The sequence below is a fragment of the Protopterus annectens genome, chromosome 9.part0, assembly GCF_019279795.1.
Source record: "Protopterus annectens isolate FY-2018-M chromosome 9.part0, PAN1.0, whole genome shotgun sequence".
NCBI classification, from domain to species: domain Eukaryota; kingdom Metazoa; phylum Chordata; order Ceratodontiformes; family Protopteridae; genus Protopterus; species Protopterus annectens.
This window is the reverse complement of record NC_056743.1, coordinates 1,019,035,705-1,019,062,084: the sequence shown is the minus strand read 5'-3', so window position 1 is coordinate 1,019,062,084 and position 26,380 is coordinate 1,019,035,705. Positions and strand designations below refer to the sequence as shown.

General features: G+C 44.7%; 1 protein-coding gene across 1 annotated transcript in view; it reads right to left on the bottom strand.

Moving 5' to 3' along the window:
• The window catches only part of FMNL3 (formin like 3), a 1,635,345-nt gene that overhangs the window by 348,686 nt on the left and 1,260,279 nt on the right, over window positions 1-26,380 (bottom strand). Inside the window, exon 18 of the mRNA XM_044082195.1 lies at window positions 12,716-12,784. Coding sequence (XP_043938130.1) covers window positions 12,716-12,784 — 69 coding nt within the window. The remainder of the gene's footprint in view (window positions 1-12,715; window positions 12,785-26,380) is intronic.

Sequence of the window (26,380 nt, the reverse complement as noted above, 5' to 3'; positions counted from 1 at the left end):
TTTCAGAACAATTTTTGCTGGGGACTTTCTGGACGACAGCAGAAGGGAAATGTTGAATTGAAGTGCTACTATTCTTTCTGTCGGAAGTTTTAGAACTAACTGACGCGTATCTAATTCCGCTCCTATGAATAAGATATGCTGTGATGGCTGTAGCAAAGATTTCTCGAAATTTACTGAAATGCCAAGGTGTGTACAAAGTTGTAGGGAGTAATCCCTGGCTTGTATCAGTTGACGCCTGGTGGTGGCAGACAGGAGCCAGTCGTCCAGATACGGAAACACCTGGAATCCTAGGCGCCTCAGATGAGACGCTACCACTGCCATGCATTTGGTGAAGACCCTGGGGGCTGTGGTCAGGCCAAAGGGCAGGGCTCGAAACTGATAGTGACTGGCTCCCAGCCAGAAGCGCAAGTGATCTCTGGACGCCCTGGCCATTTTGATGTGGTAGTATGCGTCCTTCAGATCTATTGAGCACATCCAGTCGTCCTTCCGTAAGAATGGAAGGATCGATTGAAGCGTGACCATTCCGTACTTTTCCTTCTTGACAAAGGTGTTGAGATGACTTAGGTCCAGAATTGGCCTCCAGTCCCCTGTTTTCTTTGGAACTAAAAAGAACCTTGAGTAAGTTCCGAATCCTATTTGGTCCGCTGGGACTGGTTGGATGACTTTTTTCTAGCAGCTTTGAAATTTCTGTAGCTGCTGGGTCTCGCAGATGGGGTGGTACATCTGGGAGTTTTCTCTTTGGAATGGGGGTGGAAAGAAATGGGATTTTGTAACCTCTGGTAACAATGCTTTTTACCCAATTGTCTGAAGAAAGGTTTTGCCAGGCCTGAGGGTATAAAGCTAAGCGACCCCCCGACTGCCTCCAGAGCAGGACAGTCGGGCCTCCTCTCAGGAGTGCTGAAAAGGTTTGCCAGGGAGGTTATCCCTGTCACCTTGGTTTTGCGGACCCCCTCTGCCGCCAGGGCGGCGTCTTCCACCTCTGCCCCCCCCTCTGCCTCTAGAGGGGGCATCACCCTGTGTGTTTGGAAAAGATCCTTGGGGTTTTCGAAACCACATTTTCCCACCACGTTGCCCTTTGGGGTACGGTCTGGAAGGGTGGAAAACGGACTCCGACAGCAGACAGAGTCTTTCCCTCCTGTTCACACCGGTAAGGGTCTCCTTTACTTTAGGGCCAAAAGTGTGGCTCCATCAAATGGGGCTTTAGTAAAGGAAGACTTGAAGGCTTCCGCAAGCGAACATAAGCGCATCCAGGATTGCCTACGAAGAGCAATCGCTGAAGCCGCTGCCCTACTCGATCCTTCGGCTGCATAGGATATCAGCCTCATGGACGAAGTTCACAATGGACGTAAGGGTGTTGAGATGCGCTGTAACTTTCTCTGAGACAGCGGCATCTGTAGCACCCTGGAGGGTATCTCCCAACTCTTTGACTAGATCCCTCTGTAAACGTGTAAAATGAGTCAAATAGTTCAGGCAACGATAGAGAAAGCCGCTGAACTGAAAATGCGCTTCCCGTATCTGTCCATGGTCCTAGAATCTTTGTTAGGTGGATGGACAGATGAGGAAGACTCCGACATCTCCTTTTTCGTGGCGCTGCCACCACCATGGCGTCTACTGGAACTCCTTTGGTAAGGTAAGCTTTGTCCTGTGGTGCCGTGATGTACTTATTTGGCTTCCTAGGGACTGGTTCCACCGTGTCAGGAGTCTCCCACGCCTTCGAGCAATTAATTCCATTAACTCATCAAAGGGCGGAGTGACCCAGGAGGAGGAAGGACGGGCACCAAATGCCTTCAGCAAAACTGACTCATCCTCAGAAGGGGGGAGGGCTTGCCAGTCACCTCTCTGTTTAAGGATCTCCAAGATGTCAGAAAAAGAGACATCCTCTGAAGGTGACTTAGGGGATCCTTCTGACTCATCTAAGTCAGTATCAGATGTCAAGGATTCTTGTGGAGAATCCAAGTGTCTCCTCTTACACAGTCTTTTCCTAGGAACTTCTTCGTGGGGAGCATCCGAAGAAGCCTCCGAGGAAGAGGGGCACCCTCCAGGGGTGGCTGAGACACTGGTGCCCGACGCTTGGACGTGGCCGTGGGTGCAGAGGAGGATAACGGTCCTTTGCGGGAGGAGAAGCTGTACCTGCTGATGTGGTTGTCTGGGTAGACAACACCTTCCTCATGAGGTCGAAGGCCCCGGGTCCCGAGTCGAGGTATCTCCGGTTCAAGAAATGGGAAGAATCCCGAAACAGGAGCCGAAGGCACCGACCCGAGGACGGAACCGAATCGATCCGTGCGAGGCCCGAGAGGGAGAGTCGGAACGAAACATCGGTCCGACTCGGTCCCGAACCAAGGACAGATCTTCGCCCCGAGACTCCGGTACCGGATCGGATGGAGTCGAGGTAAACGGTGCCGACCGAGAAAAAGACGGTTCTGGCACCGAGGGCTCCACAATCATCAGGTCAGCTTCTTCCGGCTCCAAAGACTGAACAGGTCTCGGAGGAGGAACAGATGGAGATAGTGGCAGGCCTTCAAGTCTCGACATCAACTGAGAGGAGACTGAAATAAGCTTGGACAGGGCCGTATGCTCCATAAGTTTCTGCACCACACGGTCCACGTCGGTGTCGGAAAGGGCTCTAGAAGAACGAGTCGAAGGGATCGAAGACGGAGCCGACCTCAACAGAGTCGGTGGAGGGAGCTCCGTCACCGGTTCCAAGACTCGAGGCTCGAACTGCCAACAGTTGAACACTCGGCCCCAAGTCTGTGGAACCGGTGATCTAACTAGACTCAAGAGCTCGGAGCCGATGACTTTGGCTCAGACGCCTTCGAAGACTTGGATGCCTGGTCTGAAGCATCCAGAGCCTCCTGGAAAGAGGGTTTCAGCAATCCTCTATCCATCAGTTTCCTGCGCCTATCTGTCATGACCCTCCCACTAAAAGAGTGACAAATAGAGCAGTCCTCTTGTAAGTGGAGAGGGCCAAGACAGTAGACACAGGAACTGTGGTTGTCTGTGACCGACATTTTTTGGCCACACTGACAACGTTTAAAGCCAGATTTCATCTTTTCAGACATATTGAGAAATGAAAAAGACAGTCCAGTCCAGTAAAAAGTCCAATCCAGTAATAGTGTCAAATCCGGGAATAAGAGTCTGTTTGATAATAGCTAAAAACAAGTCACCCACAAGTTTTTAGTCAAAAATGTCAAATCCGTGATAACTGCCTAAAGGCAAGACTATAACAAGTTTCTAGTCACAAGTCCAAGAAGGGGTAGGCCCCGAAAAACTCTAAACTCGAAAGTTAACTAAGTTAACTATTCTAAGTATCGAGAATTCCTAATGCACTCACACACCTACTCTTATACTTTAAGTAACTAGATAAAAATCTCTGAAATTTAAACAGAATAGATAAAAATCTTATCTGTACAGCCTCGAGCTAGTCTCCAGCGATGCGTATGCAGCAGCGGCAAACTAGATCTGAGGTAAAGGCAGAGGGGGATTGTGGGTATTAGATGTCCTCGAGCTTCTTCTCGATGCAGAGCTTGCAGTCGGCCGGCACGGAGCCGAGGATCGGCTCCGAACCCATGTGTAAGAACAAAGGCGAGATTGAACACTCTCACATTGGATGTTATTTTCAATTTCTGTTCTGCCTTCTCATGTCGGTATTAAAAAAAAAAAAAAAAAAGTAAAATCAGAAAAAGTACAGTTGTGTGAGCATACATACTCTAACTGCACATGCCCAAGCCCAGGATTCACTGCTATTCAAAATAGTGGGAATTATGCTACAAGGTTGAAGTCCACCATTTAGCCAACTTCCAGAACTATAGAAATCCCCTGTATAAGGCCACACTCTCCTATTCTGAGGACATCAGTAGAATGTACGGTTTAAAGTGAAGAGTCACCCACATTATTTTCAGTTCTTTTCTGGATATTTTAAATGGTCATCAACATGCGGGCTCCCAAAGGCTGACTATAAAGGTGAAATGCAGTGTTTACTCTGGTGTCAGGGACTTGCACTGCAGATGTGACCGCTGCACTCGCGTGCCCGGCACGGCAGCAGTGACTGCTGCGCTTGAGTGCTAGGCATGGCAGCAGTGACCGCTGCGCTTGAGTGCCCTGCACTGCAGCAGTGACCCCCTCAGTATTTATTCTGCCTTCACTTAGTGCAGTTCTCCTTCTATATCCTACACTTAAACCAGTCTACAAAAGCAGTATCTCTTGAGCAATCAGACTGACCTAAAAATCTAAGACCACCAGGACAAAATGAAAATAAACCTGCTTGCATCTCTTCAGTCATCAACCTCATAACATTTGAGAGTACCAAGTAACTGGTACTCTCACACATACCTTTCAATGTCAGAGCAAAAAGTCTGGACAAAGCCATAAAAAATTGGGAGGCGAACCAAAAATAGGGGCACTTTTTTAAATATTGCTCTTACAAACTTATAAAGTTGATAGAATATCAGGTTTTAAATTAGCATGAATTTTCTGAAGGGTATGAAGTCTGAAACTCAATTGTCTGTCTATTTTCTGACTTCAACTCTCCATGATTGGCAAGGATTTGCCAGAAAACCACAATTTTATGAGAAACAGACCAAAAGTATGAGTCAAAATTCTAAACATTCTGTGAAAATCTGTACAGCTGAGAGGTATGCTCTCACAGAGTACAGTAACTGCCATATACTCACAGACAATGAACTTGTATAGTTGGACATGAATTATTCAGTCTGAGAGAGGTGCAAATATCCACACTATTCAGAGGGGGCTGGTGAAGTGGCTCAGAAATTCTGCCAACATATTTAATTTACACTGGATGTGAAAAGCTTAAAAAAAATGATACCATTATCTAAGTCACACTACCCCCACACACACACACACACAAAATATTCTGCAAGGAGTATGACTGCATGCTCCTCTGCCTAGCAATCTTGAAGATCTGGGAAGGGAAATGTTCTTCAAAGGTGGGTAAAAATGCAACTTTTCTTGAACTGCTTGACCATCCAGCGGTGGGCTACAATCCTGCCCCTTTAACAAATCATGGTGGGCAGAAATGGCTAATACATGCACCCAGTTCATGGAATACCAAATTATACAAATTACAGAGGTAAAATCAGGTTGACCTATAAGCTAGCCATGCCTTTAAAATGAACTGCACACCTCTATTACGTGGCAGAGGACGTTTTATTGTTGGAAGGATGTCTGGCAGCCTTAGTCACTTCTGACGTCCATGCCAGGATGACTGGCAGGATAAGAACTACTACAGGAGGAATGGGGCCCTGAGATGGTGTTGGCTGTTGCCTCAACTGTGTGTGTAAGGGGGGGGGGACCCCTTAGCTTGAATACATAACCTTTGCTACATTTCTAGGGACCCGACAACCTTAAACCATACTCTTCATGGCTACTACTGGGTGATAAGAATTAGCTATGTTCTTTCTTCCCTGAACTTTCCAGTATGGTTTGGAATCCATATGAATGGCAAGTAGATGTAATGGAATTAACTTTAATAAAGGCTGAAGTAGTCTACTATAAAATCACAGTTGCTCTGCTATACTGAGCAAAACAGAGGGAAATATGTCTTCACAAGCCATGAAAGGGTAAATCTCTGCAGTACCTTACTTCTGAAAAATTAGATAGAGACATGGATCCTGAATCCACAGTGTTCAAAGAGGGCTGGGTAAACTGCTTCACTAATTCTGCTTGCACGTTCACTTCACAAAGGATAGGAAATGCTGAAAAACTGATACCTTTGTCTATGGCCCACTGCTTCCTACACACACACAAACACATGCATACCTACCTCTCTGTAAAGCGAGTATAGCTGCATGTTATCTTGCTTGTTTACATACTATAGTGCAATGGAAAAGTATTTCTTGATTTCTATTTTTTTTTGCATGTTTGTCACACTTAAATGTTTCAGATCATCAAACAAATATAAATTTTAGACAAAGATAACCCAAGTAAACACAAAATGCAGTTTTTAAGTGATGATTTTATTTAAGAAAAAAAAACTATCCACACCTACATGGCCCTATGTGAAAAAGTAATTTCCCCCCACACCTAATAACTGGTTGTGCCACTCTTAGCAGCAACTGCAATCAAGTGTTTGCGATAACTGGCAATGAGTCTTTCACATTGCTGTTGAGGAACTTTGGCCCACTCTTCTTTGCAGAATTGTTTCAACTCAGCCATACTGGAGGGTTTCCGAGCATGAACTGCCTTTTTAAGGTCATGCCACAGCAACTCAATTGGATTCAAATCCAGACTGACTTGGCAGGTTCCTATTAAAAAGTCGACAGCTTAGGTTGTCTAAATCCCTAAAAATCGACACCTGAGCATCGAAATCTAAAAATCGCGAATGGCCACATATGAAAATTCTTTCCTAGGGAAAATTTGCTTGGCTGTTATCAGGATTTGCCCTTTCCCCAATGAAGAGCGATCTCGGAGTTGGTATATTTAGTTAGGGGGGTGTGGGGGTGAAGCCCCCCACTATGTTTGGGTTTACTAGTTTGTTTTGTTTCGCGATGGCCTAGCAATTCTTTCCCAAGGAAAGAATGGCTGTTCACGATTTTTAGATTTCAATGCTTAGATGTCTATCTTTAGGGATTCAACAACCTAAGCTGTCAACGTTCTAATATAGAGGCCACTCCAAAACCTTCATTTTTTTTTAAGCCACTCAGAGGTGGACTTGCTGGTGTGTTTTGGATCATCGTCCTGCTGCAGAACCCAAAGGCACTTCAGCTTGAGGTCACGAACTGATGGCCGGACATTCTCCTTCAGGACTTTTTGGTAGAGAGCAGAATTCATGGTTTCATCAATCACAGCAAGTCATCCAGGTCGAAAAACAGCAAAGCAGTCCCAGACCATCACACTACCATGTTTGACTGTTGGGATGATGTTCTTTTTCTGAAATGCTGGGTTACTTTTACGCCAGATGTAACGGGACGCACACCTCCCAAAACGTTCAACATTTGTTTCGCCAGTCCACAGAATATTTTCCCAAAAATCTTGTGGATCAAGATTTTTTTTGGCAAAAGTGAGACGAGCCTTTATGTTCTTTTTGGTCAACAGTGGTTTTCACCTTGGAACTCTGCCATGCAAGCCATTTTTGGCCAGTCTCTTTCTTATGGTTGAGCCATGAACACTGACCTTAACTGAAGCAAGTGAGGCCTGCAGTTCTCTAGATGTTGTTCTGGGTTCTTTTGTGACCTCTTGGATGAGTCGTCGCTGCACTCTTGGGGTAATTTTTGTAGACCGGCCACTCCTGGGAAGGTTCACCACTGTTCCATGTTTTCTCCACTTGTGGATAACGGCTCTCACTGTGGTTCGCCGGAGTCCCAAAGCTTTAGAAATGGCTTTGTACCCTTTTCCAGACTGACAGACATCAATTACTTTGTTTCTCATCTGTTCCAGAATTTCTTTAGATCGTGGCATGATGTCTTCCTTTTTTGGATCTTTTAGCCTACTTCACTTTGTCTGACAGGTTTTATCTAAGCGATCTCTTGATTCAACAGGTCTGGCAGTAATCTGGCCTGTGTGTGGCTACTGAAATTGAACTCAGCTTTCCCAAAATATGTGATTAACCACAGTTACTTTATGATTTAACAAGGGGGCAATTACTTTTTCACATAGAACCATGTAGGTTTGGATATTTTTTTTCCTTAAATAAAATCACCACTTAAAAACTGCATTTTGTGTTTACTTGGGTTATCCTTGTCTAATCTTTAAATTTGTTTGATGATCTGGAACATTTAAGTGCGACAAACATGCAAAGAAATAAGAAATCAGGAAGGGGGAAAATACTTTTTCATTGCACTGTACATGATACACTGGTTGTCAGATCAACTTGGGTGGGGCACCCATATGCAGCTTCTCCTTCGTGACCCAGAAAACCAGGAGGAATGCTCAAAGATCCATCTAGCAGATGTGAAGACCTCTCTCCAGTGGGAATCATTATCCCTTCAACTGCACAGGAGCAGAGATAAGATACAAGCACCATCTACCAGCAAAGAATAGATTATATACTGCAACTGATTTAACAAGAAAAATTGAAAGCTCACCTGTGAATTGGTGGAAGCTCTTCACTACTCCAGTGCCAGGTGACAGGAGTCTGACATCAGTAACAGATCTGTGAGTAAGTAGTAGCTCTGCAACCACTGACACCTCAGAATCCACTGCAAAGCCAGCATCTTGTGGCATGCAAACTTCATCACAAAGCCTGTGCACGCAAATGGCACCATGAAGAATTAAGCAGCCCTTAAGCCCAGAATTTACAGCAGGGTCCAAACCTGGAGCTTTTGCTGCATCTTCACCCAAGCTGCCAATTTAGTGACTGTCTGGGTCACATCTGTAGGCAAGAATGACTAATACTGAAGAGTGCCACTGCCTTTCCTAAAATGGCAATCCTCTAAGAGGGGATCAAAGGGAACTACTACCAATTTAGGGTTATTTAGTCTCTACAGCCATAAAAGATTTGACTGCATGGCACATCCCTTGACAAGGCCATGAGTGTCCAGTTGTCAAAACAAGGAAACACATGAAGATCCTTGTTCTGCAAAGGTTTGACCGCCATTTGACAACACCCTTGTGAACATTCAGGGTGCACAGGAAAGCCCATACAGTAGCATTTTGTACAGGAAGTGATGACAGTCCAAGGGGGATTAAAAACATGTCTATAAGGACCCGAGATACTCATGTACCAAAAGGCACCCATCATGTCAAATAACACTGTCCAGATGCCTTGTGGCAAGAGAGGCAAGATGCCAGAAGAGTGACTATTTATAACCGGATGCATTGGATGTGTTGATAGAAGGTACTGAAGTTCACAAAGAAAGAAAGCTGTTCTTCTCTTTCAAAACCTGAAAGAAGAGGGAGTAGAACAACCAGTGTCATAAGTAATGATCAGGATTTACAACTCCTTTGGGAAACATTCTGGGTCTCCCGTAACAGCTTAATAGAGAAAGTTTGTTTTTTTTATTTGACACCTTTCTGGGGAAGAAAAGTACAGCTACGTAAGGTATGCGTTACAACACTAAATCTTTGGAAGAGATCACTGTAACAATAAATCATAATATTTGGGCTTGCTTACATATCGGTACAGCTGTGTTCCTCCTTGATTGTTTCCACTAGCTGCTTCATCCTGCAAAGATCAATGCAGACCTTGTGCCTTCTGAAGTACTACCATAATTTGTGTGAGGTTTACTTATATATCCTGCTGTGAAATTCTGCTTCTTTTGGTTCTCTGAGCCTGTATTCCCTGCAAAAGTGTGTGCATGTGCTTGGAAAAATGTTGTGCTGAACAGCGCAAACACCTGCACATAAATGACTGGAACTACAGTACAAATACATACCGCAAGCAAGCCGTCTCAGTAATATGGATACCCCTTGTACTTGACTGTAGCACAATAAAATCAGTTCTAGAAAAGTTTATTGCCTCATAATTGCAATGAGCAGCTTCTTACCATTTTACCAAAAGGAACTTTACCAAAAGGGGGAAGAAGGGATGCTATACTGTAGCAGTGACCTCTCCTTAAAGATCTGCAATTACAAGAAAGTACAGTTGTGCAAGCTGAACTTACCACAACACTAGATGTTCGAATTATCACTGCTGCAGTAGGCTTAGCTATATGGGTTATATTCTACCAAACTTCAGGGCAGCCATACTGTCAAGGAGCTTGAGCTAAGCTGACTAAAAGACAGAGGGAGGCTGAGCCCTGAATAGTAGTAATAAAAAGCAAATATCCACACCCTGGCATAAAAATGCTCCAGAAACAATAGGGATGTAGGGAGGAACATCTGTACTAAGTTCATCATACTGATCACTGCTACAGTAGCCTCCGCTATATGGGTAGATTACCACAGGTAACTACATCTGGGAGGTGGAGGGAGAAGAGGCCAGGAGGCCCTGGAGAATGGTCGTAGCAAAGCTTGACCTAGACATACAGAAGGAATGAAGCTTACAGTGCTTTGTAAAAGTATGTAGAGAGGATCAAGTAGCAGATTCTAGAATACTTATAGAATCCATCCCTTTTCAAAAAGCCACAGATGAAGCCAAAGCCCTGGTAGTGTGGGGGGTTTTGTCCCTGCCTGGAATAGTTTTCTTATTATAGTGAGTAGAACAAAAGGTAAGCCTTAGACAACCTTTTGGAAATAGTCTGTTTTGACACGGGTTGCCCATTCTTACCTTCACAAGAAATAAACAATTATCAAAACATTTAAATATTTAGTTCTGTCAAGATAGTACCGGAATTGTCTGTGGACATCCAAGGTATGAAGTATCCTTTTTCTCCCTCATGTATAGGTTCAGGAAGGAAAACAGAGAGATGGACAGATTGACAAAGTAAACTTTAATACTACTTTAGGCATGAAAAAATGTTTATTTCTCAAAGAAACCCCACTTCTGTGGAAAATGAGGTAGGGCTGACTAACCATAAGAGCTTGCAACTCAAATACCCTTCTTGCAGAAGTTATAGCAATTAATCAGTAAAACTGTTTTCCATGTTAAGGACATCAAGTCAGCTAACTTAGCTAGTTCAAATGGAGCAAGTTTTAGCTTCTCTAACACAAAATTAAGATCCTGAGGAGGAGAAAGAGGTTTTCTGCAAAGTCTCTTGTATAATACCCCTTTCCAAAACATTTTGACAATGAGAATGCCTTAAAAGAAGGGGATAACGTGGGCAGAATGCTAAAATGGCCGACAAATGAACCTTGACAGAGGAGTAAGGCAGATCTCAGGAAAACAACTCTCACAAATACTGCAAAACCACAGAAACACTATCCCTGAATGTATACCGGTTACATTGCTTTTTTTAGGCACAGCAGGCTAGCTTCAGAGAAACCACTGACTGACAACCACATACTCCAATACTGACAGCACAGTGGGGCATGGGCGAATGCTCTGGTCAGTCCAGCTGTAACAACTCAACAATATGTTCTGAAGGACTGAGAAACCTCAATGTTCTCCCACTGAAAACATTGACACATTCTGGAAATAGTCTCAGAGAAAGAAAATCCCTCACAGAGAGATCCCCATATACCATGCACTCCTCGGAGCCTGAATCAGAAATCTGAGGAAAAAAACCTGTATCCATCCATCACATTCCTCTACAAATTCAATTTCCAAAATTTCTTAAAGAAAAGAGGAATTTCTTTTTCTTTTATCAGAAGCCACTTTACAAGAAGGGTCAATAGCCTGCACAAGACCCTGAGCAAGACCCAATAAACTACTCCTGTCGAGTGGAACTGGTGCAGGAGAAAATAATTTAGTTTTCCATTTCTTTTTGACAGGAAAGAAGGGGCAAACAGGTTTATTAATGGCAGCAACAATTTCCCCACAGATGGGCACAACATTCTGGTGATCTGGGGGCACCTTCCCTGCTTCCATTCTCAAGATCAACAAGAGTGTCTCTTCCTCGCCCCTGGAGGGGAAACCCAGCAACCAGGGAGGATGTAGCTATCCTCCAGTCCATAGTGGCTGTATTGACAACAGCACACAGACGTGGGGAAAAAAATGAGTACCCAAAGGAACCAGCTTTGGCCACAGTAGTCTCTCCCACCTGCAGCAAAGGCAAACTGCCAGCCTGCTGTGGTGGCAATGTCCTTCTAATTAACTTTTTCTTTCTGTGGCTGGAAAAGGTACGAACAGTGATACCAGTAGCTTATTCCATGGTCAAGCCAAAAATGTTGCTTCTTTACCAAGACAGCTAAGCAGCACATGACAATAAAATATAAAAACTACTCAAAAGGACCTCTTTCTAGTTAAAACACAGTAAACCAAAAAGTGATTTAAACAAAGTTTCTCCACAGAACAAAATAGCTTTAGAATATTTAAAACAAACAGTTCGTGGCTGGTATCTCACACTTCTCTACAATATTTAAAACAACTTTTGAACTGCCAGAAACAAAAGTTGACACCTGTTTTAAAAGTACTGTAAAGTTGTGCGACAGTCAACAAAAACACCAATTTCTAGCTTAAAAAATACTTTCCTAAACAAGAAGGTAAGTGTAAACAATAAATGTGGAAGTTTTTTTCCTCTAAAGGGAACCTATCTGCTCAGCAAACTGAAAGTCATCCTCAAAAGCCTGCAGATTGGTGCTCTCTTCTATAGCATGAAAGATCTGAAGGGCTTGTTGTCCAAACCTTTTAATCAGCTCAGTTCAAGTTAAAGGTTTAGGCACATGGATGGTGCCCTGAAGCTTTGGAAGCCTGCCAGCTGTTATAACCCTTAGAAGGATATACAATACATATAGCTTAGGCTACTGCAGCAGTGATCAGTTCGAACATTTGTAGATAAGAATTCACCCACTCACTGAGGTACTTTCATTACATCACACATTAGGGCTCTTCTAAGTCTAAACTCTCATTTATATTATGTAGTCTGCCTTTATTCCCGAAGAAACCCTGAGGGTAGTACACAATGATGTTCTCTCATACCCAGAGACACCAGGTATTACACAGCACATTGGGGCTATCCATTTTTCAAACCACCTTCAAGATATTACTGAGTGATATTCCCATTCTGCATGGCCTGGGGGGGGGGGGATATAGGGGCATTCCCATTTCTCTAAACATCTGCAGGATACAGCACACAAAGACCCTTGGACCATGTGCAGGGATGCAACACCAAAGCTTTTTATATTCTCCTGAGCTCATTACAGGAAATTACAAAATTAACATCATTTATTTTCAGTCACAGACTACCATAGCAATCAGCAAAAAATGAATATTTTCACCTACCTCTAGCATTCTCTTCAGCTTTGGAGATGACTTCACTGAAGCAGAGGCTGCTATGATGGCATTGAGTTGCTAAAGTAAACAAAACAATGCATTAATGCCAGGACAGACAAGCAATTTTATACATGCATTCTGTGCAATAAACTGTGGCAGAAAAGATAGAATACCTACACTGCAAGTGGAAAATAGAAACCGCTTCTGCTTACTATAGAAACAGTACAGTTTTGTACCTACCATAACTGTAGATGTCCGATAGATATGCAACTGCAGTCCTGACATATGGGTTTGTCCTGCCTCAGGCAGCCCTTCGGTCGGCCAGATTCCAAAGTCTGGGTCAGGCTTCGGCCGATGTCGCCTCCTCCCCGACGTCAGAGCGGCTGGAGTATAAAGGCATCAGCCGACGCCATCTTCTTCAGTGTTTCTTGCCCCAGATGCCAGGTGCCCTCCAATGAAGGCTAAATTTGGTGAATGGATAAACAGATAATATCAGACATGCACAACAGTAATAAACAGATACACCATAACATATATCCCCAGCTGATAGGTAAGGGGAGTAAGGACCCAAAATGGGAAAAACAGAGGGGTAGGAGGGAGGGAAAACCTGACTGCAGTTGCATATCTATTGGACATCTACATTTATGGTAGGTACAAAACTGTACTATGTCCTTCAAGAATGCAACTGCAGTCCTGACATATGGGTTGAATACCATAGCCAAGCTGGGGGTGGTAAGACGAAGCAAGAGATGGTGTAGCTAGAAGGCCCTGCAGGACTGCCGAAGCAAAGCCTGCTCGGGATCTGGAGTATAATGGCAGGTTGTAGTGTTTGGTAAATGTATGCACGGAGCTCCATGTAGCAGCCTCTAGAATGTCTTTTGTAGCCACTCCCCTTAGAAAAGCTGTGGATGTGGCCATAGCTCTGGTGGAGTGTGGTCTAATATTAGCTGGCACACTTTTTCCATGAAAAGAACAACAGAATCTGATGCAGTGTCCAATCCATTTTGAGATAGTTTGTTTGGTGACTGCTTTCCCTTGCACTCCGGCAGCATAGGCTACAAACAGTTGGTCAGACTTCCTGGTGGACTTTGTTCTGTCCAAGTAGTAGCGTAGTTGTCTGTGAATGTCTAAAGTATGCAGCAACCTTTCCCCTTTATTTTAAGGATTAGGAAAGAAAGTAGGCAGGTGAATTGCTTGGTTTAGAGACACTCTGGATACCACCTTAGGCATGAATGAAGGATTGGTCCTAAGGGAAACTCTGTCCTGATGAAAGATGATAAAGGGAGGAACTGCCATGAGGGCCTGTATCTCCGAGACTCTTCTTGCTGAAGTGACTGCCAACAGGAGAAACGTTTTCCAAGAGAGAAATTGCATTTCTGAAGATGCTGCTGATTCAAAAGGAGGAAGAGTTAATTTTTCCAAGACATAATTGAGGTCCCATGCAGGGATTGGTAGCTTCCTTGGAGGTTTGATATTCTTTATGCCTCTTAGAAGCTGTCTTAGCAAAGGATGCGAGAACACAGGTGGATCACAGCTGTAATGTGCTGAGATAGCTGAAGCGTGGATTTTGATGGAAGAGTATGAGAGGCCACTGTGAAACATTTCTGTCAAGTATTCCAATATCTGAGGTATGTTCACCAATGATGCACCCTGGCCCTTGTTGACATTCCCAGATGGTGAATCTCTTCCATTTGGCCGAATAGGTTTTTCTGGTGGAAGGTCTGCGTGCCTCCAGCAAAATTTCCTGAACTTTTTTGGAGAGTGAATCATGTGTCTGGATCATGGAACTCTCCAGGCTGTCAGCTTTAGGGTTTGCAGGTTCTGATGAACAGTCTTGTAACTATGTTGAGTCAGGAGCAGAGGCCATTGAGGCAAGGGCCACGGTTTGGAGTGAGTTATGCTCAATAGTAGTGGATACCAGTGTTGCCTTGGCCAGTCTGGAGCTATCAAGATTCCTCTCGGCTGTTCTGCCTTGATCTTCAGTAACACCTTGGTGAGCAAAGGTAGAGGAGGGAATGCATAAATTGTTAGAGCATTCCAGCTGAAGGAAAGAGCATCCGTTCTCCAAGCTAGAGGATGGTGTATCCTTGTGCAAAACTTTTCCAGGTAATGATTGAGATGAGATGCAAAGAGGTCTATGTCTGGTCTTCCCCATGCAGATGCTATTTGTGCGAAAATGCGTGGGTGTAGCATCCATTCGTGTGGATCCAAGAAATTTCTGCTCAATCTGTCCGCCAGAACATTGTCCTTGCCCGGAACAAACTGGGCTTGCAAGTAGATGTTCAGTTTCAGGGAGTTTTCCCAAAGAATCATTCTTAGTCTGCAGAGGGGGTAGGAATGAGTGCCCCCTTGCTTGTTTATGTACCACACGACAGTGGTGTTTGTCTGCTCTTATTAGCAGATGACCTTGTTGAAGAGATTTTCCAAAGGCTTCTATTGCATGTATCACTGCCAACATCTCTTTTTGATTTATGTGCTGATGCATCTCCATGGGAGTCCATTGCCCTTGAATGCATCTGCCGTCCATGTGCGCCCCCCATCCAAGGTCTGAGGCATCTGTTGTAATAGTTTGACTTGCTGGAGGTTTGTTGAAAAGCATGCCTTCGTTTAAGTGACTTGCTTGAGCCCACCACAGAAATTCCCTTTGCAGGCATGGTATGAGTGGTATTATGTCTTCTAGGTTGTGGCTGTGTTGCGACCACAAGCTTTTTAGGTACCATTGCAGCTTTCTCATGTGTAGTCTTGCCAGAGGGATTAGAAGAATGCAAGATGCCATGTACCCCAGGGCCTGCAAGGTTTTCCTTGCGGTCAGGTGGGTTAATTTTGCTAGGCCTCTGAAGTAAGCTGTTAACTGTTCTTGTTTCTCCTCTGTGAGTAAAGCCATTTGTAATTGTGTGTCCAGTTTTGCTCCTAGAAATGTAATCTCTTGGGATGGCAGTAATCTTGATTTTTGAATGTTGACTGTGTATCCCAAAGCTTGCAGCAATTGTATGACGTAATCCAAGTGCCTTATCAAGGTCTTTTTGCTATCTGCTTGTATTAGGCAGTCGTCCAGGTAAGGGTATATTTGAATCCCCTGGTGCCTGCAATGTGCCACTACTGATGTCAGGCATTTCGTGAATACTCTGGGCGCAGTAGATAAGCCAAACGGCAATGCTGAGAATTGATAGTGCTCTGTTCCTGCAAGAAATCTGAGGTATCTTCTGCAACTGTGTCTGATAGGGACATGCAGGTATGCCTCCTTGAGGTCCAGAGTAACCAGCCAAGACCCCTTGCCCAGCATGGGAAGAAGTTGCTGTAACGTCAGTATCTTGAATTTTGGCACCATGAGAAAAGTATTTAGAACGGACAAGTCCAATATAGGCCTCCATTGTTTTCTTTTCTTGGAACAAGGAACAGTCTTGAATAAAATCCCTGGCCTTGTTCCTGAGGAGGAACCTTCTCTATTGCTTTTATTTGTAACAGCTTTGAGACTTCTATGAGTGCCTCTGCCCTTTGATTTTGTGGCAGGTTTGGCATGCCTTGTCCTGTTGGTAAGGTATAGAAGTGGAACCTGTAACCTCTGTCTATTATGTCCAGAATCCAGTTGTCCTTTGTTATAATGTGCCAGTTTTTTGAGAATAGAGATAATTTTCCGCCTATAGGTGCTTCTCTTTGAGCCTTGGTAGGCGGAGTGAAAGGTAAGTCATTGTGATTGTCCCTGTGGTGCAGGTGTACTACCTGTGCCATTTCTTTGATTTTGTGGTTGCCATTGGCGTCCCCTGTAGGAGCCTCTGTACTGCCCTCTACCTTGTGCACGCCTGTTCTTTCCCCTTTGAAACTTGTCAAGAGTCTGGAAAGGACCAATTCTTTGAAGGCCAATTCCGGCTGAACCTGGAGGAAATCCTTTACTGTTTGAACTGATTTTGCCTTTTCTTCAATAGATTTCAACACATCCTGAGCATTAGCTCCAAAAAGCTTCTGTTTATCCAGAGGTGCATCCAGGAGCTTTACTTTAACATAATCTGGCAGTGGTTGTTCTTTCAACCAAGCATGTCTACGGATAACAGCCCCTGTCATAGCTGCCCTACATGAAGCCTCCAATGCATCATAGCCACACTGTAGAAAATGATTACTAACCTGTTTGGTATTATGAACCAAATCCTGCAATGCCTTTCTATCTATAGGCTCAGGAGAGGCTATCTTTTTCTGCAAATCATCCAGTAAATAGTCCTGGTACTGAAACATATGAAAAAGGCAGTTAAGAGACCTCATGGCAAGGGTGGTAGAGGTATAGACTTTTTTACCCCATCTCTCCAGGGACCTTGCTTCCCTGTCAGCTGGCAGTGGATTCCTGGCTGAGGAGGTAGCCACTCCTTTGGGGCACTGTGAAATAGTTTCTACATCCACAGAGTGGGCCTTAAAGAGATGCTTGTGAGTGTCAGGGACCCTGTAATATTGGTCTGGCTTGACAGGAGCAGGAGGGAGAGAATCAGGTGAAGCACTGGAGTCGGAGAAAACATCATCCAGGACATCCAAAACTGGCGGGATAGCTAAAGGTCTGTGCTGGGGTAACTTAAGGAAGGTACCTAGCCTTTTCCTGGAATCAGAAAATTCCTGACCCTGCCACTTAAAATGCTCCCTCATGGAGTGGAGGACTTCACCGAAAGAAAAATCCTCTGGAGGGGAGGCAGAGGGAATAGATTCCTCAGCATCAGAGTCCTCATAGGCCTGGAAGGATTCTTCTTGGGTTTCTGAATGCTCTGAATCCCCAGAGGCTTCATCTGAAGAGAGGTTGTCTGCCTGCTCAGTTCTAGGCCTTTTTTCTGCAGGCGGCTGAGAACCTCTGTCTGGGTGAGGCTGAGACCCCCTAATAAGAGAAATAAGATCTGCAGCCAGAGACATGATTTGTCAGAAGGGGCCTGAGAAACAGGCTTGGGATGGGCCTTGGCCTGGCTGGCGGCCTTAGCACGTGCAAAGGCCTTGATTGACATGGATACAGGAGGCCTAGCTGCCCCACGTGCAGGGGTAACCTTTGTCCACTGGAATGGTGTCGGGTAGATCCAGAACTTCGGTTTCTGGAGGAAAATCAACAACCGGCACCGGAGTAGCCTCTGAGACCGAGGGATGAGTTAACGTGGTGTCGTCGGCCTGGAGCAGTTGAATTACCGCTTCCAAAGGGACCGAAGCACTCGCGGAGGGCTTAGGTGTTAAATCGGTGGAAGACGCGGGCCGAGGATGTCGGTCCCGGTCCTTTCGTTTCTTGGCAGTTTGTGCTGTCGGTTGTTCCGACGGCATGTTGTAAGCGTAAGACTCGCCGAAAAAGTCTTCGGCAAACTCTGCCCGGCGCCTGAGAGTGCGCTTATTAAAGCAAGCACAGGCGGCACAGGCCGAGACGTCGTGGTCTGGGCCCAGGCAAGGGAGGCAGTAGGAATGAAAGTCCTTATGAGGTATTTGTTTATCACAAGACAAACAATTATTAACTTGTTCTGACATCGGCTGAGGCAAGAAAAAATGTTCCACAATGGGGTACTTAGCTTTTAGATGACTTCGGTAACTGAAACACAGGAGCTGACCGACCAGCACTTGCGAACTGTCTCTGCTTCGGGCACCGCGCGGCAAGAAAGACTGAAGAAGATGGCGTCGGCTGATGCCTTTATACTCCAGCCGCTCTGACGTCGGGGAGGAGGCGACATCGGCCGACGCCGGACCCAGACTTTGGAATCTGGCCGACCGAAGGGCTGCCTGAGGCAGGACAACCCATATGTCAGGACTGCAGTTGCATTCTTGAAGGACATCTGCCTACTGATGCATACACAGTGCTGTCTGCAATTAAAGAGAGAACACATGGTGTTTTATGCGGTGTTCAACACAGTTTTGTGAGAAGGCAAGAATCTACCCCAACTAAACACGGCCAGAGTACCAGTGTACCACTGGCTTTTTTCTTTCAACTCTCATGTCTCTCTCTGAATCACCACTGGCACACCCTAATACTGAACTCCTTATCTGGTCCAAGATATAACCTCCTCTTACCTTTTAAGGTGTCCAACCCAGAGAAGAATCAACTATAGCTGTTGCAAGGGTACTCACCATTATAAACATATTTCAACACTCGAAGACTCTCAGAAAATATACAAGATTAATTGTGGACCATTGATCTCCCAGCCAGATCAGGAAAGCATCTAAATTGTCCCTAGGGGTACAAAACAGCTTCCACTATAAGCCAACAGTCAGAAATCAGGCTATAAAAGCAAGTATAGCTTATGGTATCTTCTCTTCTTTTTCATGCTGCATCTTGGTTAGAACCAATGGTAACAAATGTTCCTGTCCCCATTTGAAAATCTACTGCATTAAAGAATGCCCTCTTCAAACACCCAACTGCATACAGGGTATGTGCTTTACAGTATAGCACTACTGTAGCATAAACTCAGTACAGTGGTGTACATGGCTAAAGCATCGCTGCAAACTAGATGACCCAAATTTGACTAACAGTAGGCAGTGGGGAAGCTGGCTAGGAGGGGATGTGAGTGAGTAGCCAGTGCCATCTCATTCATCCTGGGGGGGATCCTGGCCCACTGTTCTGACACCAGAAAGTGGAATCTTGCAGGCCATGAAAGGCAGGAAGACTGTAGGAGAGATGTAAGGTTGATAATACTGGGAGAAGTGGGTACCACAAGCTGGTGGCAACAGCTCTCATCAGTATGTGTGTGGAAGCAAACACTTGCATGGGGAGGGCACAGTCCTCCCCACTGATGCACGTATTTCAGTCAGCTATCTGGGGTGGGATTAAATCCAATAAAATTGCCCTTACAGGCTGCAGATGAAGCAAAGACACAAATCACCTGCATGGCTGCCTAAATGATGGCACCTCTGTTCAGCTCTTGCTACTGAGCTTAGGATACCCAAAGGAGAATGAATAGGTTCAGGACCAAACGGATGGAGCCTGACAGCTGGCAGGTACTGAAGGAAAAATAACCAATACTAAAAAGGGCCATTGCAAGATATCCTCAAGATCCACAAGCACATACAATCGCAGTGATAATATGCAAAGAATAAAGAGAAATCCTAAGACCAGGCAAAACCAGGAGTGAAAGTGGGACATTTACCATGAAGAGCAATTCTGCAAGACATTTCATGATCTAGACAGTACCATGCAGTTACTGGTCTAACTATGAACAAAGAAGGATAATTAAATCAAGTCATTCAGTACTGCACTGGAAAATACTGCACTACGTCTGGTTTGGGAAAGCAAGTTTTACTGCTGAGAAAGGTGTTACAGGAGATTATAGAAGTCTAAGCAGCAGCTTCTCAAATACTCTTGATAGAACGACTCTTAAAAAAGGCAACAGTGGTATGTAGCCATCCTGGCAAAGTGTGCACTGACCTGTTGCTCCAGTAGCATAGAGGAATGAAGCCCTGATTACGGCTCAGGCAACCACAGTTCAAACAGTGACTTGTGTGCCTGACAACATGACAGGGAGGATGACTGTGCCTATCCTGGGGGATGGAAAGTACTAGAAGTTACTATGCAAACACTGTTGGTGACCAGGACTTGGAACTGTGGATGTGGTGTTGGGGGGGGGGGGGGGGGCTGCTTGGAAGGTGTGTATGCCCTGTGGCCAGGGGGAAGACCACAGGTTCAGTACAGCCCGTTACTGCATGCTCCTGCTTACAGTCAGCTGTCAGCACAGGGAGGCAAGTGCAGAAAGTCTGGCTGTATGAAAAAGGCCCTCTTTGCATGGGTGAAGGCTCATCTGCCATACCTAGCACCCATGCTTGCTGGACTGGGAATCATCTTCATTTATTTTATCCACACTTTTTGTTGACTGGATTAGTCCCCCTAGGGCAATGGCCTTATATTCAGGGGACAGCCAACAGGTACTCATACTGACTAGGGGAAAATTGATCCAGACATTGGGGAACTTCCTCTACTTTATAAATTACTGAACCTACACACATTGCCAACATACTGGCTGACAGGTTCAGTGCAAACTTCTCCCCCCCCTCCCCCCCAAAAGGAGAGATATCTATTCCAGAGGATTGTAGCCCCCAAACATCTCCAGCCAGGTGAGATCTGTCCTCACTAAGGCAAAAAACACAGCATCCATGGGACCGGATGGTGTCCCCGGCTGTGTGCTTCATGAACTCAATGAGGAATTAAACCCACAGTTAGGACAGCTGTTTAATCTTAGCCTCACCTCAGGATCAAGGAGTGGCGGCGACTGTGGTCCCACTTCATAAGGGCGGTGCCTCCACAGACCCTGGAAATTACCGCCCATTAGCTTGACAAGCCTTATCTGCAAAGCCATGGAGAGGATCATAATGGAACTCATAAATAAAGACATAGGAACTTGCAGACTTTGGATCCAACTCAGTTTGGCTTTGTCAAAGGCAGATCCTGCCTCTTAAACTTGGTTGACTTTTGAGACAGTCACCAAGGCCATTGATGAGGAAAGGCAGTCCATACAGCCTACCTCGACCTGGCAAAGGCCTTCACACAATACCCCACTCAGGTATCATCGAAAAACTCATCAGCTTGAATGTAAACCCATACATCACAAGATGGGTTGCAAACTGGCTAAGTGACAGAACCCACAGGGTCAGAGTTGCTGGAGCCATGTCAGACTCAAAGCCTGTCACAAGTGGTGTCCCACAGGGCTCAGTCCTGGGTCCACTCTTGTTCGGCATCTACTTTTCTGAAGTACAAGCAAACACAGGAGGGTTATGGCTGACAAAGTTTGCAGATGACTGCAAACTGGGCCATAGTCGAAAACACATCTGACACAGATATCCTCCAGAAGGGCCTCACAGAAATGGATAACTGGTGCCAGAGCCATGGCCTGAAGTTAAACGCCAAAAATGCATAGTCATACCCTTTGGGAAAAACAAGGCTACTAGCTACCATATAGGTGGCAATCCACTGAGCACAGAAAAGTCATCAGAGATCTGGGGACCCAGGTTGACAGTAGCCTTTCGTTTGACACTCATGTTGCTAAAGTAGTTAGGAAAACCTTCTATATCACCCACCTGATCATGAAGGGATTCACATCTAGATCAAGGAGGTCATCGTCCCCTGTACTCATCACTTATTAGACCTATGATTGAGTACAATGCCCGTTCGAATGTATCTGACCAGACACCTGCTGCAGCTTGAAAGGCCCCAAAAGTTCCTCACCAAAAGGATAAAGGGTCTCAAAATATGTCTTATGCTGCCCGACTGAAAGAACTCCAGCTCTATTCAGTCTCATACCGCTTGCTCAGAGGTGACCTGTGCCTGACATATAAGGCCATGTCAAACCCAGATTTGATGAATATGCTTCACCTCAAAAATCTAGATCCCTCAGAACCACAAGGGCGGAGACTTAAACCTTGACACGGTTATAAATAGAACGTGCTGGAGGGACAGATTCATCACCCAGAGACTCCCTATGCTGTGGAACAAAATCCCGGTACATGTGAGGCAGAGCACCTCTCTGGTCTTGTTCAAGAGGAATCTTGACCAATGGATGGGAGATTGCAGATATACCCCAGGGATTACTTCAGCGTCACTGCTTGACAGAGGCACAGCAAAATGATAGGCATAGTTTTTATTCAAACTAAAGGGGTGGCGAAAGCCACATAACTATGGGCTAGGCTTATAAATGCCCTTGGGCAGATAGCCTAGTATGAACCTATGAACCTATGAACCTATGAAGGACTGTTTTGGCAGTGATAGCTAGGTGGCACTAGAGGGCTATTACCAGTGATCACTGAATCTAAGATGGAGGCTGTGTGTAGAGATGAGATGGAGAAGGAGAAGCAAAGCACAGAAAGTGTAATTCAAAAGGAAAAATGTTTTGGAGCTAAACATCACAGCATCAGGGAGTCTGGATGACTATTGTATAAAAAATTACGAAAGAAGCAAATCCAGAGGAATCGGGAGGCCATGTAGTGGAGTGTGGTAACTGACAGAATATTTAATGATGAGAAGCTGACAGAAAGACAGAAGGATGTTATAAAAATGGTTTAGTTAGAGAGGGGACACATGTAGCAAGTGCATACATACAGCAACTGAACCTTTGTGTGAAATAACTCAAGACATTTGCATTAGCAGAAATATGTTAATGAATGTGAAAACAGAAGTAATATTTTTCCTTAGAAGAACTATGATTACCAAAATTTAAATCTACAATTAAAAAAAGCTATTACAATTTAGACCAACCGATATAAAAAAAAGGAATTAAAAATGTTTTTTTCCCCTAAGATTATATCAGGATATGCATGATATTAAAAGTTGTGGATGACAAAAAGTGTGGACTGGGGTATGGGAAGTTTATGTAACTTTTAAAAACAGAAAATAAGTTGCAGCATGTGCATGTGATAAGTGGGGAAAGGGGAATTTTAAGTACTGTGGAACAACCAAAAGCAATTTTTTTTTTCTGTGGGAATGAATCATACTCAATTCAGGATTGATTAAAAACATGGTGTGGGGAGTTTGGATGTGCCAGAAAAAAATGTAAGTTATATTGTAAGAAATGTGGAAGTGAGAAGCATTTCTGGTTTGATTGCCCACTAACTAATGAAAAAACACACTGTGAAGAAAATGAAAGGGATGATCAAGTTTTTTTTTTACCTAAGAAGGGGTACAAGAGAATGATGACATGATGGGGGTGGAGAACTACAAAGGAAAATATAGAACAAGATGCACTACATGAAGTCTAGAAACTAATAAATGAAAAGAAACAGATATACACATTGAAAACAGGTTTGGTATATTAGAAACAGAGATAGAGGAGGAGGTAGTTGTGAGCTCTGACTTAGAAAAAAGGTGGAAGGTTCTACTGGGGAAAGGTGAGGAACAGAAGAAGGGGGTCAAAAGAAGAACTGAAAAAAAGCTTGAAAAGATTAATATGTACAGCATCACTGAATGTGAACAGCATGAAAAGGTATGTCAGAAGGATGATAATGTTTGAATGGTGTGAAAAAATACATCAAGCAAGAGACTTGCCCTCTGCATGCAAGATGCACAGATGAAAGGAAATAAGAAGTTATGTACCTACCATAACGTTCCATGTTAGTTGTCTTCATCTCGACTTCTTTCTTGCTACTTGGGATCAGAGCCGATCCTCGGCTCTGACTCGGCCATCTTCAATAGCTCAAGAGCTATTTTTACTGGCTCAAGGCTACCCCTTATCCCATGATGCCTAGCGACAGCTACCCAGATCTCATTTGAAGTAGCTAATCCCAGACATAACATGAGAGAAACCAGTTAACAAAAAAATGGTTATTCCATACATCCTAAAAACTAGAATAGGTTAGGAAGACCTAGGCAGAAGAGTAAAAATAAAGAATACTCAGCCAGTGAAGGACGACTCCTCTTGATCCACTTGGATGGGGAGACGGAGGGAGGGATGCAAGAAAGAAGACGAGATGATGAAGACAACTAACATGGAACGTTATTGGTAGGTACATAACTTCTTAATGTTAAGTCGTCTATCTCGCCTTCATTCTTGCTGTTTGGGACAGCATCCCTAGCACCTAACATCCTGGGTGGCTCAGTGGAACAGACTCTTCAGAACAGTGGAACCAAAGTCAGCTCTGCTCCGGGAGACCATATCCACCTTGTAATGAGAAATAAAGGTATGAGGGTTTGCCCACGTACCAGCTGCACTGATGGAATCCATGGGCAACCTAGACTGAAAAGCTACGGAGGTGGCTAATGCCCTAGTAGAATGACCCTTCGGTTTAGTTGGTAACTCTTTGTTCCTTAACTGGTAAATAAAACTAATAGTGTGGGACAACCATCTGGATAAGGTCAACTTGGGAACTGGGAGACCTTGTTTGTTTGAGGCATAAGAAAGGAATAATTGGTCTGACTTTCTTATTTCTTTAGTTCTATGTAGGTAAAAACGCAATTGTCTATGAACGTCCAATTGGTGGAGCTTGTACTCTGCCTTGTTGCTATGATTTGGGAAGAACACAAGGAGATCTATAGATTGATTTAAATTATTTTCTGAGCAGACTTTGGGAAGAAACGAAGGATTAGTCCTCACAGCAACTCTGTCCTTGTGAACCACCAGGTAGGGAGGACGAACACAGTGCTTGAAGTTCTGAGACACGCCTAGCTGAAGTGATAGCTACCAGAAAGAGTGTCTTCCAAGATAGAAACTTGATGGAGCAGGATGCTGTTGGTTCAAAAGGAGGCAGAATTAAAAAAGTTAGGACTAAATTAAGGTCCCAAGGAGGAGGGGGATCTCTCACTGCAGGTCTAAGAAGAGATGTTCATCTCAAAAAAGCTTTACAGAGCTTATGAGACATGATGTTAGAATTTGAACCGATATGAAAATTAGAAATGGCCGCTAACTGTACCCTAATAGTAGCGGAAGCAGCCCCGGAGTGAAACAGTTATGCTAGGAAATCCAGAATTTCGTGGACAGGGGCTGAGAAGGGATCCATCTGCCCAATAAGAAAAACGTTTTCATTTGCTAGCATAAGTTTTTCTCGTTGTAGACTTATGAGAGTAAACGATAATCTCATGGACTGCTGGAAAAATGCTGGGAAACTTGGCTAAGGTTGGAAGTGGAGCAACCAAGCTGTGAGCTGGAGAGTTTGGAGGGAATGATGCAACCCACCTGATTGATGAATCAGGAGATCTGGAATCGGGTCCCGAGTCCAGGGCTGATCAAGAAGGTAATGGTGCAGGAACGGGAACCATATCTGTAGAGGCCAGTAGGGGGCAATGAGGATCATTTTGCAACCCAACGATTTTGCTTTCTGTATGAGTTTCGGTATCAGGGGAAATGGAGGACAGGCATAAAGAAGTCCCTGAGGCCAATCGTGGGCTATAGCATCTCTGGGTATGTGACCTGGAAGTGGAAGAAGGGAGAAGTAGTTGCTGCATTTGCTGTTGAAGGGGGTGGCAAAAAGATTGCAGCAAGGCTGTCCCCATTTGCGGAAGATAAGATCCGCAACTTTCTGATTCAGAGACCACTTGTGAGGCATGAGGATAGCTCTGCTGAGCCTGTCCACTATGACGTTGGATCTCCCACGGATGTGCGTCGCAATCAGAAAACGTTGGGAGGAAATCGCCCACTGCTAAAGTCTGAGTGCTTATCGACACAGGGGGTAAGATCTGGTTGCGCCCTGCTTGTTGATGTACCACACCACTGACATGTTGTCTGTTTGAATTGCAATGGTCCCAGAAGGAAGAGAGTCTTGAAGAGCTTGCAACTCTAGGAGCACGGCTCTCATTTCTAGGACATTTATGTGCAGATGGTACTCGTGAGGTTGCCAAGTGCCTTAGACTGTCCTGCCCAGATAATGCCCCCCCCCATCACGGAGGCGTCTGTAGTCACTGTGGCTACCAGAGGGGGTTGTATGAAAGGTCTGCCCAGAGTAACTAGTGGGGAGACCATCCACCAAGAAAGGTGCATTTTGCATGCCTCCGTGATCAGGATCATGTGAGACATGGGTAGCTCTTGGAAAGACCACTGCGTGAAAAGAAACCACTGAAGAATTCTCATGTGGAAACGCGCTAATGGAAGTAGAAAAATGGCAGCTGCCATGGAGCCCAGAGTTTGAAGGACATACTTGACTTGGATCCTTTTGCTCTGCATTAGGATTTGCACATGTTGATGAATTGTGGACACACTTTCCAGTGGCAACCTTGCAAACATTTCCCTTGTGTTTAAGTCTGCTCCTATGTAAGTGATAGAT